Below are 19,736 nucleotides of genomic sequence, written 5' to 3' on the forward strand. Positions count from 1 at the left end.
CTTTTGTAATCACATTTTTTTTTAATTTTTTTAACGTTTATTTATTTTTGAGGCAGAGAGAGACAGAGCATGAACGGGGGAGGGGCAGAGAGAGAGGGAGACACAGAATCGGAAGCAGGCTCCAGGCTCTGAGCCATCAGCCCAGAGCCCGATGCGGGGCTCGAACTCACGGACCGCGAGATCATGACCTGAGCTGAAGTCGGACGCTTAACCGACTGAGCCACCCAGGCGCCCCTGTAATCACATTTAATCACAAAGTATGAAATATTTGAACACTAAAGTCTCTATACTATGCTACTTATATTGTATACACGTGGTCTAATGATGTCATGGCATGCAAACTGGAAACAGAAGCCATTACTTCCCACATTTCACTCTACAGAAAACTAAAGAGGTCCATGGATTTAAAGCCCCTGAAAGCACAGTGCATACCAGGAGGCAGAAGGGAACATATCTCAGTATGTAAGAAAACTCCTGCCTTTCTGTGGCAATTTCTTCTGGAAAAAGATAATATTATAATAGTAAACTCTAAGGCTGTATGAGGAGGTGTTCATACTCACCAACAATCTCACTGGGCTCCCTGTTATAAAGCTTTTTGTTCCAGAAAAGGAGTCTGAGGAGTGGAAAGGAGAACAGTAGAATGAGGCAAATCCCAACGAACATGTGTGCAGTAAATCCTGCGAAGTCCAGGCCCTAGAAATAGAAAAGAGGAAATGAAATGACAGATACGACTTTCCCCTGAAATAACAGATAGCACAGCTCCCTCTTCAGGGATCACCCCCCACATGAGGGATCCAGGGAGGGCATAACACCAAGACCCAGCAGGGGTAGGCACATCAGTATGGTGGATGTTAGCACAAGGGCCACAAAGTCCAGCACAACACCCAAGGAAGAACAGGTACTCTTCTTTACAATATTGAAAATGCTTAAGGTTTGTTTCTTTCATACTGATAAACCAATTCAAACCCGAAAAACAATCAACCTTAGGAGAAAACAAAAACAGGCTATCACAGACACTCTTAATCTTAACTGTGTCTACCTTCACCACACAGGACTGACACATTCTCCCAGGACAAATAAAGACTGACAGGGGCAAAACATAAAACTATGTGGCAATATTTGCCCATTTCAAGATAAACTTGTTTTTTTTAATACTTCATTTAAATCCCTGCTATGTGAAAGAGCATCCTTGGCTGGAGAGCACAGCCCTCTACAGGGAGACCAGTGGCCATCAGGACTGAGGTGGTTCAGAGTGTCCCTACTGTCCACAAGGGGTCCAGGAAATAACTTCTCCATCTCTTCACACTTCCTTTGCCTGTCTGCAGAACTATCTGCCATGGTCAGCTGCTGAGGATATCTCTCTTTGGGGATAAAATCTCCACTTGGTTAATCTGTCAAGGAACAAGTCAGCAGCATCATTGGCTGGTTTTGTCTTTCTTTTACTCAGTGCTTATACCTCAACGGTATGGTGAAGGTGATCCCTGAGCCCCCAGAATGACAGATAAAGTTGTTGTCCCCATGAAGTTGTCCATAAGAACCAACTTCTCACTGGTGAGAACTCTAGGTTTTATCTGCAGTGTCTATGGACCACTGGTGCCACAAAGAGGTTAGAAGCCTGGTGACAAAGCGCAGGTATGGGGGGCTACTCCAGGGCAGGAAGGACCACAGTAATGTGGCAGATATATGTGCTCACACAGAATGTGGGCAAGTCTCTCCACCTCGGGGTGGGGGGGTACACTCAGGGGGCTAGAGGGGCAAGTCCCAGAGAATGTAAGTGAGGACCTTGAGAGACAGTGCCCAAGACAGGGGTCAGAAAGACCACCTTCAAAAGGTCTACATTAGGAGGAGAAATATTTACTATATTGTTGCTTATTAAAATGTATTTGTCCTTTTCACTTCTAGAAAAGATCTAAAACCACTTCTAAATTTACTAAAGATATATTATAACTAGAAGCCATTATTGATAAGGTTGTGTCAGAGTTTAGGCTTGACAGTTGTACAATAATCTGAAGTTCTTAATCTCTTACAGTTAGTTATCTGCACGTTCAGTGGTTACCCGGGAAAACAGCATTATGAACGATAGACGGAGCTGTATGAATTCATTCATACATAGACAGCAAGAAACCTACAAAGAGGTGGGACTCAAAGAATGTTTTTAATGGCCATATAAGATTTCACCACTTTTCTGGTAGTTCTTCAATAAGGATATTACCTTGGACTTGGTGTTCATCTATAGAACTCATGCCCCAAACATCTAGTTTAAAAAAAGTCCACAAAACTTTCAGGGACACCTCAAAATCTTTTAATGTCTTCTAAAATTAAAAGCAAAAAGGGTTGCTGGAGGGGAGGTGGGCAGGGAGATGGGTTAAATGGACGATGGGTATTGATGAGGGCACTCATTGTGATGAGCACTGGGTGTTGTTTCTAAGTGATGAATCACTAAATTCTACTCCCGAAACTAATATTACACTGTATGTTAGCAAACTGGAATTTAAATAAAAACTGGGAAAAAAGCAAAAGAAGAACTTTTGAGTCAAAGAAAATGGCCTAAAATAATATATGAATATATTTGTCTTTATACCAACACAGTCATAGAATATAATTAATATTTTTTGAAGGAAGGTGACTACTAAGGCAGAGGTATTTGTATCCTGAGTAATTCTGGGTCCTTTTTTTTTTAACATATTAACTATAAATTTTTTGTCATGTTAGAAACTATGGGGAAATTGAAAAAAAAAGTGAGGGGTGGATTAAAGAAAGAAAAAGACTAAGGGGGTCCTAGGAGGCCTTCACAACAAAACAATACAACTTTGAGTGGAAGTATTTGGTTGCTACCAGAGTTGTAATGGGTGGATTTATCAAGTAAGAACAATGCAGAGTGGGAAAATCGCAGCTGAAAAATTTAAGAATAATACAGGCAGATGAAATATATCACGGGATGCAAATATTTTCACTAAGCTTATTAGGTGCGTGTATCTGGGCCTACCTGCTGCTTTATGTGCCTCTGTAATTTCCTACACTCTTCTCCTTAATGTTCTTAGTAACAAAACCACCCACTATTACACTTCCATCAATACAATGCTTAAATGCAGCCCTGTCTTGCAAGGTGCTGGTTTTATTTTGTCCCCTTTAGTCTTGTTTTATACTGTTTTGGTTTGGGATCTACTTAGCTATGTTCTTAATAATATTCCACAAAGTCCTCATTTGACAGTGGAAGTGGTCAAAATTTGAGGCATGTAAAACTATGAAAAAAGGATCCCCCTCAGAATCATATTAGAACATCCACGGCTTCATAAACTATATATATTCAAAGGGGCTATATGTATCATCTGGCAGAGTAACTCTTGGCCCACCAATATAATTTTCTAGGGGTCATGCTTTCAGGCTAACTCTGGAACAAAGTCAAAACAGTCAATTGGGTTGGAGAATGGCTTAGCTGAATTTGCTGTATGTTTTCATAAATATCATGGTGTAATTTTAAGATTGAATCATATCTGGATACTCAATAAGTAGAAGACCCCAGCTCTATAGAGTGGGTGTGATGACAGGAGGGATCTGGTGTGGTACATCCTTAATATGAGAATACATGGAGTATGTGGAGCAGAGGTCATGATATACATGGATCTGAGGAAGGTAGAAACCTCTGGAAAAGGCATAGAAATGGGTCATCCCAACACACAGAAGACAAAGCAGACCATAGAGGGTATGAGGTCTACTACAGAATGTTGACCCAAGAGGAAAGATTGTAAAAAAAAAAAAAAAATTAAAAAAGGCAGAACTCCAAGGCCCACAGATATTGGAGAGCCATGTGGAATCAGAAAACCCACAAAGGAAACTAAGAGGAAGTGATAGGAAAGGCAGAGCAGGAAACAGCAGAGAATGGCAGCATCAAAGTTGTCAGCTGATGGAGTTGAAGAAAATGGTGGTGGAAGAGCAGCAAAAGAACACCCCAGCATGCATATTGCATGGTGTGAAAGCCCTGAGGAATGTCCCAGTGTACACTTCTCTGGGACACCATGGAGAAAGCCTTCCTCTGACCTATGAGATGTCATTCAGGAGCACAGAGGACATGGCTCCCCTAAACAGATTTTTCAACTGTTATTTAAAAGATAGTTAAACAGCTGTGTTCAACACTGATAAGTCTCCCTAGAACAAGCATAAAGGAGTAAATGTAACCAGCAAAGGATTACATCCCTGTTAGTCCACTGGGAGATGAAGGAACAAGGCATTATTGAAAGTCCTACTACAGTGTAGAAGGACCCTGGAAGTCTTCCCCACCTACCTGTTCAGTACTGGAAATCCCACAAAGAACCATCCTAAGAGATCTGGGAGGAGTGAACAGGGTGTAGAAGGGTATGTTGGAAGAACTTTCTTCATAACTCCCTGTAACTTCTTCCTAATCCTCAGGGAATGTGGAAGAATTTTCTGATGTGACTTCTTTTACTGTTCCAAAGTCCAGTACTGTTTTTTATAACTCCTCTGAATTACATATGGAGTATTAACTTTCTTCATTAATATTTTAAAAATTAATTTCAAAATTAATTTTTATTTTATAATCTTTTTTCTTCCTAGTTCAGTTCATAAACAACCAAATAATGCAGAATAAATGTGCACACAAATGTGTGGCTGTGCTATCATTGATAATGAGGTTTAATAAATTAATCTCTGCTGAAGACACTATCCCTGGAGCAATAAGTTCATTTGTGTCTCTATACAAATAAGTATTCTTTTATCTCTGAGCTACTATAAAATAAATTAAAACCACACTTGGTTATCTACAAGAGAACATTCACCTTTCCTATGATAGACAGTTTAACCCAAAAATTCAAGGAAAGTCATTAAGTAGAAGACAAGGAACTCCATCTTCCATAAAACAAGGATAGCCCTAAAGCCATTTCCCCAGAGGATGTCACTTGGGCACAAAGCTGTGTGAGAAGCCTAGGCTCAGCCTCAATGCAGAGAGGGTGCTCACCTCCACGGCCCTCTGTGAATTTTTATGAAAACCTGACATTTCTCACTTACTGTCATATTTAAACTCTGGATATTTATAACAGTATGCCAGCATGTCATGGAGGAATGTGGAACTAGTATAACAGACTGTCCCTTCAGCCTTCTATATGACTTGGTAGAGGCCCAGGACTCAGAGCCCATCTAGGGTCACATTCTACTGTTTAGCTCAGAGCATTCAGATTTAGGACTCTAAAGGAAGGCTTAAAATGATGCAGAGTTAACTCAGTTTGTGCCAAGAAAGACATCATGCTCAGGATTTTACATTAATACTAATGTGATGCTCGCCAGGGACAGCTAAGCTGTTGCATTAATTCATTAATATGTTGTCATAAGAAGAAGAAAAAAGGAGAGACAAATAAAAGAAACTGAAAGCCAAGTTCTAAAAACAATCTAATGAAATGGAGTAGCCATGCTCTTACTTGAACTATTTCTATACCTATTTTACTATAGTTTTCTATTTGAACTTTTTTTTTTCACTGTTGTCTAATTTTTTTTTTATGAAATTTATTGACAAATTGGTTTCCATACAACACCCAGTGCTCATCCCAAAAGGTGCCCTCCTCAATACCCATCACCCACCCTCCCCTCCCTCCCACCCCCCATCAACCCTCAGTTTGTTCTCAGTTTTTAACAGTCTCTTATGCTTTGGCTCTCTCCCACTCTAACCTCTTTTTTTTTTTTTTCTTCCCCTCCCCCATGGGTTCCTGTTAAGTTTCTCAGGATCCACATAAGAGTGAAACCATATGGTATCTGTCTTTCTCTGTATGGCTTATTTCACTTAGCATTACACTCTCCAGTTCCATCCACGTTGCTGGAAGTTCTAGCATCAGCAATCAGACAACAAAAGAAAATCAAAGGCATCAAAATTGGCAAAGATGAAGTCAAGCTTTCGCTTTTTGCAGATGACATGATATTATACATGGAAAATCCGATAGACTCCACCAAAAGTCTATTGAGAGATTTTTAAGCAGTAATGGATGTTGGATTTTGCCAAATATTTTTCTGCATCTCAATAGATGAACTTTATTACTTAGTTTGTTATTATTTTAGTTTTTATATGAACTTTATCATTTAGTTTGTTAGTAAATTACACTGATTGGTTTTTCAAATATCATACCAATCTTCCATTCCTAGGATAAATTCTACTTGGTTATGATATATTATCCATTTTACATATTATTAAATTGGATATGATAATTTTTTAAAAATTATGTTTAAAAATTAAAAATCAAAAATCTATGTTCATAAAACATTTGTTAATACTTTTCTTATATTGGTTTTGTCCACTTTAGGTGTCAGGGTCTCGTAGAATGAGTTGGAAAGTATTCTCTCCTCTTTAATTTACTGTGAAGCTTTATGTAGAATTGGTATTATAGCATTATCTCTTCCTTAAGTATTTGGAGAATTCACCAAAAAAGACATCTTAACCTTGGTCTTTCCAGACTCTCAGTTCTGTCTCCTGAACTGGGGCAGTCTGATGAGCTCCACATGGGTTTTTCCCTCTCTGTACTGCATCCTGGAAACTCTCTCAAGGCAGTGAACTGGGGCAATGATAGGGTTCACCTCATTTGCTTCCCAATTCTCAAAAAACACTGTAATTTTTTTGTCTGATGCCCTGTATCTTGATTACCATTATCTGGTTTTGCTTTGCTTGGGGTTTTGTTTTTTGAATTTTCATTAATTTTCTTTTTGGATATCTCAAGCTTCAGGGTAAATCCCTGTTACTCTATCTTGGCAGAGCAGAAGCTGTGTATCTTTTTTCATCCATGTGTATCTACATACAAACATTCTGGGAAACTAGATGCACCAAATCATTAAGAGGATTTATCTCTGAATGGTGAGATTATGACAATTTTTAAAACTTGTGTGTATGGTATACATTTTCTACAATAAATGTATTACTGCAAAATAAAAATAAAACAGTATCTTTCTCTAAAAATAGTTCTGTTCAGGGGCACCTGGGTGGTTGAGTGATCAATTTCAGCTCAGGGCATGATCTCATGGTCCATGAGTTCAAGGCCTGCATCAGGGTGTATGATGACAGCTCAGAGCCTGGAGCCTGCTTCAGATTCTGTGTCTCCCTCTCTCTTTGCCCTTCCCCCACTCATGCTCTGTCTCTCTCAAAAATGAATAAATGTTTTTAAAAAATTAAAAATACTTCTCTTCAAGGTGTATGATGCCTATCTTGGGTGATAGGTGCCCCTAGAACAGATCACAAGGCTCTGCCACCTTCTGATGTGTTCTGGGATAACATGATACTGGGCATACTGCTCAGTTCACACAGGAAGCCTGGTGAAGTGTTGCCAGTTGGTTTCCCAGGGTAACTAGGGAGAATTAAAGTTTAGACAAAGCACCTAAGTCATACCCTGGATCTCAATACCTTAGAACTATGCTCAAAGGCTTAAATATTTTTATAGAAGACAGCACAAACACACACAAATATACTGGCACACTTCATAGACACACACATAAACATATCATCTAAAATAAATGACACCAATTTGGAAACATTTTTGCTGACACTTCACAGAAGAGCTACTGAGAAAATTCTAATGACCAAAGAATGATAAATGAAACCTATATAATTTCAAACTCTTTAAGATGTATAAAATACTGTTTTCACTCTCTAATACTTTTTTACTTTAGCATACAAAGAAATTATATGTTAATATTTATAAGAGCTTTCCAAAAATTCCTAAAGACCTTCATTTCATGACCCTTTAAAAAATGTTTAAGTTCTCCATCAGTGAATTCATCCACCACAATTGAAAATGTGAGGGACAGATTATTTTATTTTTAACATTAGTTGGAAGAAACCTCAGTTCCCATTAATATAATGCAAACATCATCTCCTACACCTAAGTACATCATGTTATCCATCCTTTTCTTAATAATTTATGAGAATGGAAATGAATCAATTCAAACCACTTCACTCTACACTGGAGGATCAGTCACCTAATCTCCCCTCTCAAGATAACCAATAACACTTAATATGAAGAAGTGACATAGAAGAGCTTAATTTCTAATAAAGTCTTCCACATTGGGTAGAATGCCAAATGGGCAGGTAAGTTGGGACCTATATTTATTGAAAGCAACCCTATTACACTGTACATACCATCTTCCTCAACTCCTGGTTGGAAACAATAATGACGTTTGGTGGGTCCCCAATGGCAGTGGCAGCTCCTCCAATATTTGTGAAGATCACTTCTGCAATCAGGACTTGTCTTGGATCAAGGTTGAGCACCTCACACAATCTGTCACAAATGGAGGAAAATAAAAGTAGCCATGCTCTTCAATTGTACAATCTAAATATTTTTAAAGCACTTGTTTGTATAAGGGAGGCACACCACACACACATACACACACACACACACACACACACACACACACACCTATAAGAAGTGCAATGCTGGAGGATGAACAAAGACAATGTTTACAGAGCTACAGTTGACCCTCAGAATTGCATTTCTTTGAAATTCAACCAACCACCCACCTGTGGTTGGTTTCACATCAGTGTGAAAATGTACCTCATCAACCCCCCACAGATCTGGAGGGAGCACAGTCCCTTGTGTGCAGACCCTGACACTAGTCTGCTGGCCACCAGACCCTTCTGAGTCAGAGGTGGGGCAGAGCAGACAGCACCACAACTCAGTAGCTCACACCAAGCCTACCAACATAATTCATTACCCACCTTCCCTTTCTCAGATGCTATCTTCTTGCCCCTCCCTTCTAAATACTATCCATAGACTTCTTCCTTAGAGAAGGAACACACACTCTACAGCTGTGGTTCCCTATCTTGACTGCACATAAGATTTGTCTGGGAACCTTTGAAAGTCCTGCTGCCCGGCCATTGACAGACTAATCCCTGGGAGTGGGCCTGGGCAGCAGAAGTCTACAGGCTCCCAATGTGGATACAACGAGCCCAAAGTTGAAAAATGTTGGGATTCCTGGGTGGCTCAGTCAGTTAAGCCTCTGACTCTTGATTTTGGCTCAGGTCATGATCTCTCATAGTCACGAGATGGAGCCCTGCTCCACTGAGTGTGGAGCCCACTTGAGATTCTGTCCCTCCCTCTCCCTCTGCCCCTCCCTCACTTGTGTGCTCTCTCACACATGCTCTCTCTCTCAAAAAAATTAGAATGAGAGAAAGAAAGAGAGAAAGGAAGGAAGGAAGGAAGGAAGGAAGGAAGGAAGGAAGGAAGAAAGAAAGAAAGAAAGAAAGAAAGAAAGAAAGAAAGATGTTGCTCTAAAGAAGATTTGGGAAACACATCATGTCCCACCACGCCTGCCAATCCATACTGTCTACTTCCATATAGAAACAGGGCCTTGGGTTACTAGGTTGCTGCACTCAAGGGTCCTTCCCTTCATCTCCCAGGTCAGAGAGAAACTAACAGTACATCTGAAGGGGATCAGCCTACAGAGCCATGTGGAAACTGAAGAGGGAATGGTGTCTGGGGATGAATGAATGAATGAATGAATGAATCCAAGAATGAATTCAAAAACAGGATTAGACCCCAATCAGCAGCAGCAGTAGCGCTCAGCTGAGGAAGTTTCCAGGATCTGCCTCAAGCAAGAAAATAATTAGTGTACGTTAATCAACAATGGCAGAGCAAGCACAGAGATGGCATCCTATCTAAATGGACCAAGCTGTTTAATGGTGAAGACTATGCTCCCCCAAAGGCAGAAGAACATGATTAAGCTTATAAAATCATGAAGAATATGGTAATATATATAGTGAATATGAATACACTAACACTTAAATCTTGAAAGCTGTAACTTTTAGACTAAGAATTGCTACTCACAGAAAATTACAAAGCTGGTTTCTGTAGTAGTGAGGATATAAACAAATCCCAGCAAGGCTGAGAAAACCCTCAGCTTTCTAGACTGTCCAGGAATGCCAGGAATATGGGTACCCCATGGAAGCCTGTTCTCATTGGAACTGTCATCAGAGAGCACAATGATATTCTGGGACCTGGTGCATAGGTGATAGTATGGCTTTTAAACCAGTGACAGCAGCAGAGTCACCTTGGTTGAGGGGGGTGAAGGTGCCCTGCCTCTTGCCCTTGAGATATCCTAGAGGCAGAGTTTGGTGTCTGCCATTAGTAGCGCATGTTACAGTTTACAGCACCCTTGAGCCACATTTGTTCCAGCCTTCATTTGCCCTCAGGAGAACCCCACATACTAGGAAGTGCCACACACCCCTGCACAGGAAGGCTAAATCCCTGTCTGCATGTGGGGCATGACAATGCAGCCAAGCTTGCAGGAGCTTGGGCAAGAGACCAACTCTCAACAACCAACTCTCAACACTGCAGACTGCACTTGTGGGGACACTGCCTGTTCTCTGCTCTTCTCCACCCTTATTTCTCCTCCCCTTATCCCCCACTCCAATTCGCTCCACCTCTGAGAGACACTATTCTTCAAATTCCAAAGGCATCACCTAGATTTACTCCTGAGCCTTGGAAGTAGCCCCTTTTTGGTCACACCAGCAAAGGGAACATGGGTACTAGATTAAGCAACCAGAACACACTTGAACTTGCTGTGCCTCATGCCTCATGTCTAAGAGGGTCTCCTATCTAACAGAATCCTTAAAACACTAGCTTAGGTTAGTCCTTTTGATGCTACCACCCAGATCAGTGGAGCTGAGGTGACTTGTCTGGCACCCTTCACTACCTACCTTGCTCCCATGAACACTCAGGGAGTATGTGTTTCCCTACGACCAAGTACCAGGACATGGTGGGTCCAAGCACAGAAGGGCCATGATATGCTGGGGAACCATCTTCAAAGTAAATAACATAAAGTCTAGATAAAAGTATAGTTCCATGGCCTTACAAGTGGCCTGCATAATGACCAGGCCTGAAGCTCAAGCTTCAAGAGATTCAAGACAAATGGCCTCTGATGTTCAATAAATGTCTAATTAATGAAATGTCTAATTTAAAGAAACAAAATGGAATCAAATTGAATTTCTCTTTCCCAAAGTTACCCTGCAGAGCCTTGTCAGGCCAGGTCCCATAACCCTCCAAGCCTGAGGAGAGCAAGATGGCTGCTCCAACTTCCCCAGCACCTGGATACATATCCCTGACCATCTGGCAGGAGCTTCCACACTGCTCTGCTTCACCTGTGACCATCTCAATGGATAAGAACTCCTGGAACCCATCTGCCCCACACCCCTGGACAGCAAAGCCTACATCTGGTGACTTCCATGTATATTTCTATGGCCGCCACTGCTCCTGCCATAGCCATGGCCACAAGGAAAAGCCATAGCCATAGCCATGAGCACTGAGCACCACAGTCCTGGAGGATGCACGGGCTGGACCAGGGCACACCAGCAAAGGGAACATGGGGACTAGATTGAGCAACCAAAACACACCACCATAAAGGGCCACTCTACATACCTTATCGTCACAGGAGTAAAAAGCAGCAATGTGGTGACATTGTCTAGGAAGGCAGACAGGACAGCGGCAATGAGACACAACATGATGATCATGGCCCACACTCTTCCCCTAGAGAGCTGGTATGTCTGAGATGTACACACACAGAAAGGAACAAGCCAGGATCAGTGGGGTTGAAGAATAGATGTGACTTTTCATTACAGATTATAAGAGCCAGTGATCCAAATAGCCACGACATGGTGGGTTAAAACTTAGACCAATGAGTTCCTAAATTTGCTAAGATGAGGAGGTGATGGCCTGTACCTGGACATTCTGAATCCACCATGATTTACCCTCCTTCCCTCTGATTCTCCTTCTTCACAGTGCCCTTTGATGGTTCACTGGTCACAAGGTGATTGCCCTCTATCCCTTTAACATTATCCAGTATCTTACAATCTCCTTTTGGTTAGACAGCCTGGGCTATGACCCTCAAGCCTGCTGATTGTTGGTTATCTAAGGGACTTAGATCTTAAGGATTTTCAGTACCAAGACATTGAGAGGAAGAGACCAGATATTTGAAGATGCAAGATGGTATACAAAGACGGCAAAAATTCTGTCATTCAGAGAATGACAAAGCAAAGGGCTTTGATGAGTAAATAGTCTTTTAGAAGAACTTTCCAGTTCAAAAAAGAAAATCAAGCACAACACTAGCCTTTGCATTAGCAAAATATGGTAAGATCTCCTCTCACCAACCCTGAGTCATAGCACCAGTGCAGAGTCTGGCCGTCAGAACTTGCCGGCGGATTTCCCAGGATTTCAGTTATAAAAGTGAATGTTTATATGTTCAATAATTAGAAAGTCATCACTGAAATTATTTCAACACAAAGTAAAGTAATCAGAAGCTGATGACTTGAAATATTTAGATGCTCTAAAATGCAAAACAATTTTTGATGTGAAGCTCTCAACTTGCCAATTTAACTAATGCTACACAAACATTCAACCCAAATACTCTTTTCCTTGATCTCCTTCAGTTTATTGAGAAGATCAAAGTGTTGCTCAGAGCCACCTAACTTAGGACAGCAATTGTACCCAGCCTTACACCCATAATTTTGTAAAGGAAGATGGAATTTTAAAATATTTGCTTTAAGTGGTAGCTTTATTGACTGAATATGTAATGGTAAATAACAGTGAATTAATACGTAAATATTAATACATAAATATTAAATCCCACATCAAACCTACCTTTACAGCACAATAATCAAAAAATCCAGTTTCTGAAAATATGGCTACTAAGATCATCTGTGGGGCAAACAGAAAAAGGAGACAAGAGGAATCTTTTAGAAGTGTAACATCCTGAAAGGACATCAGAGTGATCAGTTACAAGGCCTCTGCATGAAAGCTACCACTTCATCAAGCTTCATGCTTTTTTGCTGAGTGTAGTCCACTTAGTAACTTCTTGAATAGAGCCTCTTGCTATAAGGCTTGCACCTCTATTTTTGTCCAGGTAAATTATCATTCCACCTAATCTTCACAAAAGTCATCAGGTGTTACCATTACTCTCTGTTTTATAGATGAGGAAACCACAGGGCAGAGATGGGAGATGACTTGCTCACAGACACAAAGCTAGAAGCAGGAAGGGAAATGAGCCGGAATGTGGCCTTCTGCACCTAAATGTCCACACAAGCAACAATTAAATATTTTAAGATTTTTAAACTGAGTTAAATTTTGTTTCCTAAAATAATGGGACAGATTTTCGTCACCAATTTGACCAAGAGACACAAATAAGATCAGTTACATTGAAATGATTATTCTCTGGGTTCACAGAACCCAGAGAAGATTCTGGAAGATTCTTTATTCCACCTCCTATGATGGAAATATACCATTTGTTGAATTTAGAGAGAAAAGCTACAGGTTCAAGTACTAATCCTTCCATTTAGAAGTAGTTTAACCTTATGCAAAAAAATTATTCAATCCTCTGTACTTTAGTTTCCTCACCTCACCTCTGAATGTTTTATTCCTTGTTAAGGCTGTTGTGAAAATTCAATAAAATTATGTAAATTAAAGTACTTAGAAAACAGTAGGCCCAATATTATCTTTCAAATATTCAGTACAAAACAAAAATTTCCAAAAGTCAGTTTAGACTCAATACAAATATCTACCTTGTCTATAATGACCATCGATGTTCATCCTAATCCAAATGGCCACCTGTTACTGTCTGTAGAATGTGGTGTTTCACTCACCAATAGAAGCTTCACATGAACTGAATGGGTAGGTCCTATGTGGTCTTCCATCATTGTGGGGAAGCTGATCCACACATTTGCTGCCAAAACTACCCAAAAGAGACTTAAATTCAGGGACCAGGGTTAAGTGGCCCCATGGGGTGGCTAACTGCCATGAAATAAAGAGGAAAAGGCAGGAGCCTGGATACATAAACTATCTTTGCACCTCCAAAGTTCCAGAACCATAGGAGCTTACGGAATGGTTTCAACTGAGAAAAAAAAATTAAACCATGTGTTATGGGCTCAATTGTGCCACTTTCCTCCACAAATTCCTATGTTGAAATCCTAACCCCAGTACCTCAGGATAAGTTAAAGTGAGGCCCTAATCTAATATGACTGGTATCCTTATAAGAAGAGGAGATAAGCACACAGACACACACAGAGGGAAGATCATGTGAAGATACAGGGAGAAGATGATCATCCACAAGTCAAGCAGAGAGGCCTCAAAAGGAACAAGCACTGCTGACTTGGTCTCAGTAATCTGGCCTGCAGAAGTATGAGGAAATAAATTTCTGTTGTTGAAGGCACCAGTCTGTAGTACTTTATTATGGCAGAGCCAGCAAACTAATATATCATTCATTTAAGGTTTTTTTAACCTCTTTTATGAGACATCTGGTATGTCTTCCTTCTTCCTTCCAAATGCCCAGACTCTACTACATACTTTTCAAGACCAACAAGAATATGAACTTCTCTATAAAGGCTAAGTTCAGAGCACTGACCTGTCTCCTTACACTGCACTCAGAGAGGAAGCAGCTAGTTTGGGTCACATTGAAGCCTAGAGTAGCATGGCCCTCTCTTATGACTACCAGGGGGGATAAAATATTAGCCAGGAAAATGAAGATACATAATAATCTGCTTTACACAGAGTGGATCTTTTGTCCAGAAAGGGAAAACCCTCCTTCAGACCACTTAGCCATTGTAGGGTCTGTTCAAGAACATGTGAGGCATTCCTACTGATATTCAGGATCTTATCAAATTTCACTTATTCTAGTTAAATTGGTTTATGACACACAAACTATTACTTAGGTTCAATTTCTTTCATTTTCCATGTATTTAATTACAGGTGTTTTTCCAATCACCAAAACTTATATGGTTCACTTATTTCGGATAATCCATTGTATATTTTAAGGGAAGCAACTCAAAAATGTTACTAAGTTATCTAAACGACAATATTATTTAACTATCAGACAGGAATAAGACTGCAATTCTCCAACTAACTAACCAGAGCACCAATCATTTCATTCCTCCACAGGAGAAATTGGCTAGGCCTGCGCTAACACTTCTTAATCAAGCCCTAATTGTCAAGCAGTACAATGTCTTTAATATAATGAAGTATTATCAGCAGTGGCAGCAAAAGAGAAGGCCCCAGATTACAGCAGGCTTGGAGCCCTGTCCCACTGAGAGGATTGTAATTACCATGCCAAATAGCAGGGCCAAGGTCTCAAAATCAATCCACTCCACCACATGGGTCAGGCTGGGTCTCTGCAATCAAAGTACAAATTTCCCAATTAGTTTGAGGCATCATCCTTCTGGTGATAGCTGTAAAAAATGTGCCACTCTTTATAGCAAGCCCACTCATTTGACCACAGTCAAAAATCATACTATCCACTTGCTTTTAAAATTAGAGTATAACATCAATGAAAACGACTCGTGACCCAAGACATTATAATGTCAAGCTTATACATTTAGTAACAAGAAAAGCAAATTTCCTAAACCCTGTCCCTGGCAACTCCAACTCCAGAACTGCAGCCTGAAATGCAGGACTGACCCTTGAGATCAGTGAAGTTCCCACATGCCTTCCTTGGTATTGGAGCATGAGGCCAGGATGGCAATAACTGAAAGATACACTTGTCCTACTCACCAGTTGTTCATCCACTCTCACTTCATCTTCTAACAACCCTGCAGAGTAGGGAAGGCTGGGGTCATGGGGAATTGGGATCACAGAGTATGAAGTGAGGGCACTTTGAGAGTCTCATTGTTGGGAAAGGACTGCATGGTGGCCCAAGGAGCTACCCACAGCACAAGATGTGTGCCACATTAATATTTTCTAAAACAAAATAGCTACTACTATATTACTCCTTAACAGTTAATAAAAATAACAGTGGTTTATGTATAAGTTTTAGCATTCTGGGACATTTTACCCTTAGGGTTAGTATTTTTTTTATACCAACTCTAGCCAAAATGAATGAATGAATGAGTGAATGAATGAATGAATAACAACATAGCCCCACATAGTTTTTTAAACCAGTTATTACTCTTTGGCTAACTAAATGGCCTTTAGTAGTACTTTGAAGAAAAAATCCTTTAAATTCTATAGATTTATTTTTTTCTTTTCAAATTTCTATTTAAATTCAAGTTAGTTAACATACAGTGTAACATTGGCTTCAGGAGCAGAACCCAGTGATTCATCACTTACATACAACCCTCAGTGCCCATCCCAAAAGGTGCCCTCCTTAATGCCCATCACTCAACTATCCCCCACCTACCTGGTTCCATCAACTCTCAGTTTATTCTCTATTGTTAAGAGTCTCTTATGGTTTGCCCCCCCCTTTTTTTTCCACTTCCCCCATATGTTCACCTGTTTTGTTTCTTAAATTCCACATATGAATGAAATCATATGGCATTTGTCTTTATCTGACATTTATTTTGCTGTTGCTGGGAATGCAAACTGGTGCAGCCACTCTGTAAAACAGTATGGAGGTTCCTCAAAAACTTAAAAATAGAACTAACTACCCTATAACCCAGCAATTGCACTACTAGGTATTTACCCAAAGGATACAAAAATATGGAGTTGTTTTCAAATCCAGCTCTGTGTGCTGCCACCTTCTTCAGTTCCAGCACTGTTCCTTCAACAATGGCAGGGCTCTATCTCCAGTGGACACTTGGGCTCTCTTGCTTTTGCTTCTCTACATTCACTCCTATGTTCCTGCCAGACAGGCCACATGCAGACCCTGATGTGGTGCCATCACCCCCAAATATGCATCTCCAGGGACCTCCTGATGTCTGCAAGACAGAACTCCAACCTCACCATTTCTCACCTCCCTGCTCCAGGAAGAATGGCCCCCTCTGGTTCCCAAGGGCTGACAGCACCCAGAGACAAATCTAACCACTCAGCTACACAGCCCTGAGCAACTGCATAGCGATGAGCCTTTCCTCAGCTAAAATGCAAAATAAGAAATGTGTGTGAAAGTCAAATGAAAAACAGTCATCAATGTTGATAAGGTTTGTTGGTTCATGCCTCCAGCATGGTTCCTGAGGGAGAAATGTGGAAATAGCATATAAAAGAATGAAAATCACTAGCTAATGCCTAATTGTTGGACTATCTTTGAATCTTATATTCTATACAGTGGTAAGCCATTGACTCAAAATGTTACAACTTACGTCTCCAATCACAGCCAGCGCTGCTAATGCTGCAAGGGAACCCAACATGGCTGCCAGTGTTCTGTGAACAATCTGTAAAGGAACATAGGAAATTATTGCATTCCAGTCCACAGGGTTTTAAAATGTACAAAAAGCCTATATTGCTATTAGCATCCATCAATGTTATTTCTATATGCCATTTTATACCATATCTATTAAAAATACATATAAATCGTGGGTCCTTTTATTTCAGAATCTGGAAACCCCAAATACACACACAAACACCACCAGTCTGCCTTCTAATGAAAGCTAATTTCATTTCCTGAATAATTAGATGACCCAGGAATAGAAGCAGAAGGCTAACGTATATTCTATAAGGAAGCCTGCAGTAAATTGTCATTAATTATTTACCATATAATCCTGAGGAAAGTAGACCATTAGTTCTACAACATATATCAATTCTTCCCAATTAATGACACTGTTATTAAACCAAAGGTACATAGCCAAATGCTTAATCTAATTGAGATTTCAGTGTTACCACTGAATCATGAAAGTATGTTTTCTATTTAATTATAATTCAAATGGACATGGAATTTCTGAGACAAAATATCTTCATAGAAAGGCAAGGATGCAGAGAAATTGGAAACCTCAAACACTGATGGTCGGAGGGGTGCCTGGGTGGCACAGTCAGTTAAGCATCCAACTTCAGCTCGGGTCATGATCTTGCAGTCTGTGGGTTCAAGCCCCACGTCCAGCTCCGTACTGACAGCTCAGATCCTGGAGCCTGCTTTAGATTCTGTCTTCCTCTCTCTCTGCCCCTCCCCCGCTCATGTTCTGTCTCCCTCTCTCTCAAAAATAAACAAGCATTAAAAAATATAAAATAAAATATTGCTGGTGGGAATATAAAATGGTGCAGCCCTCATGAAAAAGTTTGGAAGTTTCTTAAAAAGTTAAATAATAAATTACCATATGACCAGAAATTCCTTTCTTAGGAATCTACCTAAGAGAAATGAAAATATATGTCCTATTAAATTAATTAAATGAGGCCATTAAATACAGAAGTGGTTCTAATGCCTTAGCAGCCTACATAAGCAAACCAAAATCTAAGCCTATAATAAATGCCTCAAGACTAAAAGATAAAAATCTATAGGGCATCTGGTGGCTCAGTTGATTAGCATCTGACTCTTGATTTCTGCTCAGATCATGATCTCACAGTTTATGAGATTGAGCCCTGTGTTGCTGGACTCTGCCATGTCAGCACAGAGCCTGCTTGGAATTCTCTCTCTCCTCTTTCTCTGCCCTACCCCACCCCATGCCCCTCTCTCTCTCTTCAAATAAATAAACATTGGGAAAAAAAGAAATCAAAATCTAAGAACAACTGATCATAAACAGCTAACTAGGCTTCCCAAATAAGGCAGATGCTTCAGCTATAGCCAATCAAATCATTTTTTTACTTTGCTTTCCCCCTTTTCTCTGTAAAAGTCTTTCCCATAGCTCCTGTTGATAGAGCACTTCAAACCACTTCCAGTTTGGCACTGCCCAATTCTAACTGATTTTTGGTCAAATAAACTCTTAAAAATGTACTATACCTCAGTTTATCTTTTTTTTTTAATTTGTTTTCAACGTTTATTTATTTTTGGGACAGAGAGAGACAGAGCATGAACGGGGGAGGGGCAGAGAGAGAGGGAGACACAGAATCGGAAACAGCCTCCAGGCTCTGAGCCATCAGCCCAGAGCCTGACGCGGGGCTCGAACTCACGGACCGCGAGATCGTGACCTGGCTGAAGTCAGACGCTTAACCGACTGCGCCACCCAGGCGCCCCCAGTTTATCTTTTTAACGCTTCACATAAAGCATAAATGTTCATAGCAACATTATTCAAAATAGGCAAAAAACTGGAAACATTCCAAATGTCTATCCATGATGAGTGGCTAAACAAAATGTAGTATATGCTACAACATAGAGCTAATGATACATGCTATATTATGAATGAACCCAAAATGCATTATGCAAAGTGAAAAAGTGAAACACAAAAGACTACACTGTGTCATTCCATTTATATGAACTGTCCAGAAAAGGTTAATTTAGAGATACAGAAAGATCAGGGTTTCCTGTGGCTGGAGGTAACAATAAGGACTGACTCCAAATGGGCCCTAGGGATCTTTATGGGATGAATTAATATTCTAAAATTGTATCATGCTTTTTCCATTTTTTTGTGTCTTCTTCAATTTCTTTCATAAGCTTTCTAGGTTTTCAGCGTATAGATTTTTCACTTCTCCTGGATACGAAGAAAAAATATTGCTAAAATGTTGATACTACCCAAAGCAATCTACATATTCAATGCAATCCCTATCAAAATAACACCAGCATTCTTCACAGACTAGAACAAATAATCCTAAAATTTGTATGGAACCAGAAAAGACCCCAAATAACCAAAGCAATCTTGAAAAAGAAAACCAAAGCAGGAGGCATCACAATCCCAGAATTCAAGCTATACTACAAAGCTGTAATCATCAAGACAGTATGGTACTGGCACAAGAACAGACACTCAGATCAATGGAACAGAATAGAGAACCCAGAAAGGGACCCACAAATGTATGGCCAACTGATCTTTGACAAAGCAGGAAAGAATATCCAATGGAATAAAGACAGTCTTTTCAGCAAGTGGTGCTGGGAAAACTGGACAGTGACATGCAGAAGAATGAACCTGGACCAGTTTCTTA

At 40.2% G+C, this 19,736-nt stretch overlaps 1 protein-coding gene across 1 annotated transcript in view; it reads right to left on the reverse strand.

Annotated features, from left to right (window-relative positions):
• OCA2 (OCA2 melanosomal transmembrane protein) overlaps positions 1 to 19,736 on the reverse strand; it is a 408,608-nt gene that overhangs the window by 255,411 nt on the left and 133,461 nt on the right. Inside the window, exons 9-14 of the mRNA XM_030317586.1 lie at positions 17,036 to 17,107; positions 15,071 to 15,136; positions 12,618 to 12,674; positions 11,400 to 11,524; positions 8,126 to 8,264; positions 561 to 693 (exon numbers count right to left, since the gene is read on the reverse strand). Of these exons, the coding sequence (XP_030173446.1) occupies positions 561 to 693; positions 8,126 to 8,264; positions 11,400 to 11,524; positions 12,618 to 12,674; positions 15,071 to 15,136; positions 17,036 to 17,107 (592 nt within the window). The remainder of the gene's footprint in view (positions 1 to 560; positions 694 to 8,125; positions 8,265 to 11,399; positions 11,525 to 12,617; positions 12,675 to 15,070; positions 15,137 to 17,035; positions 17,108 to 19,736) is intronic.

Source organism: Lynx canadensis, chromosome B3 (genome assembly GCF_007474595.2).
Source record: "Lynx canadensis isolate LIC74 chromosome B3, mLynCan4.pri.v2, whole genome shotgun sequence".
NCBI classification, from domain to species: domain Eukaryota; kingdom Metazoa; phylum Chordata; class Mammalia; order Carnivora; family Felidae; genus Lynx; species Lynx canadensis.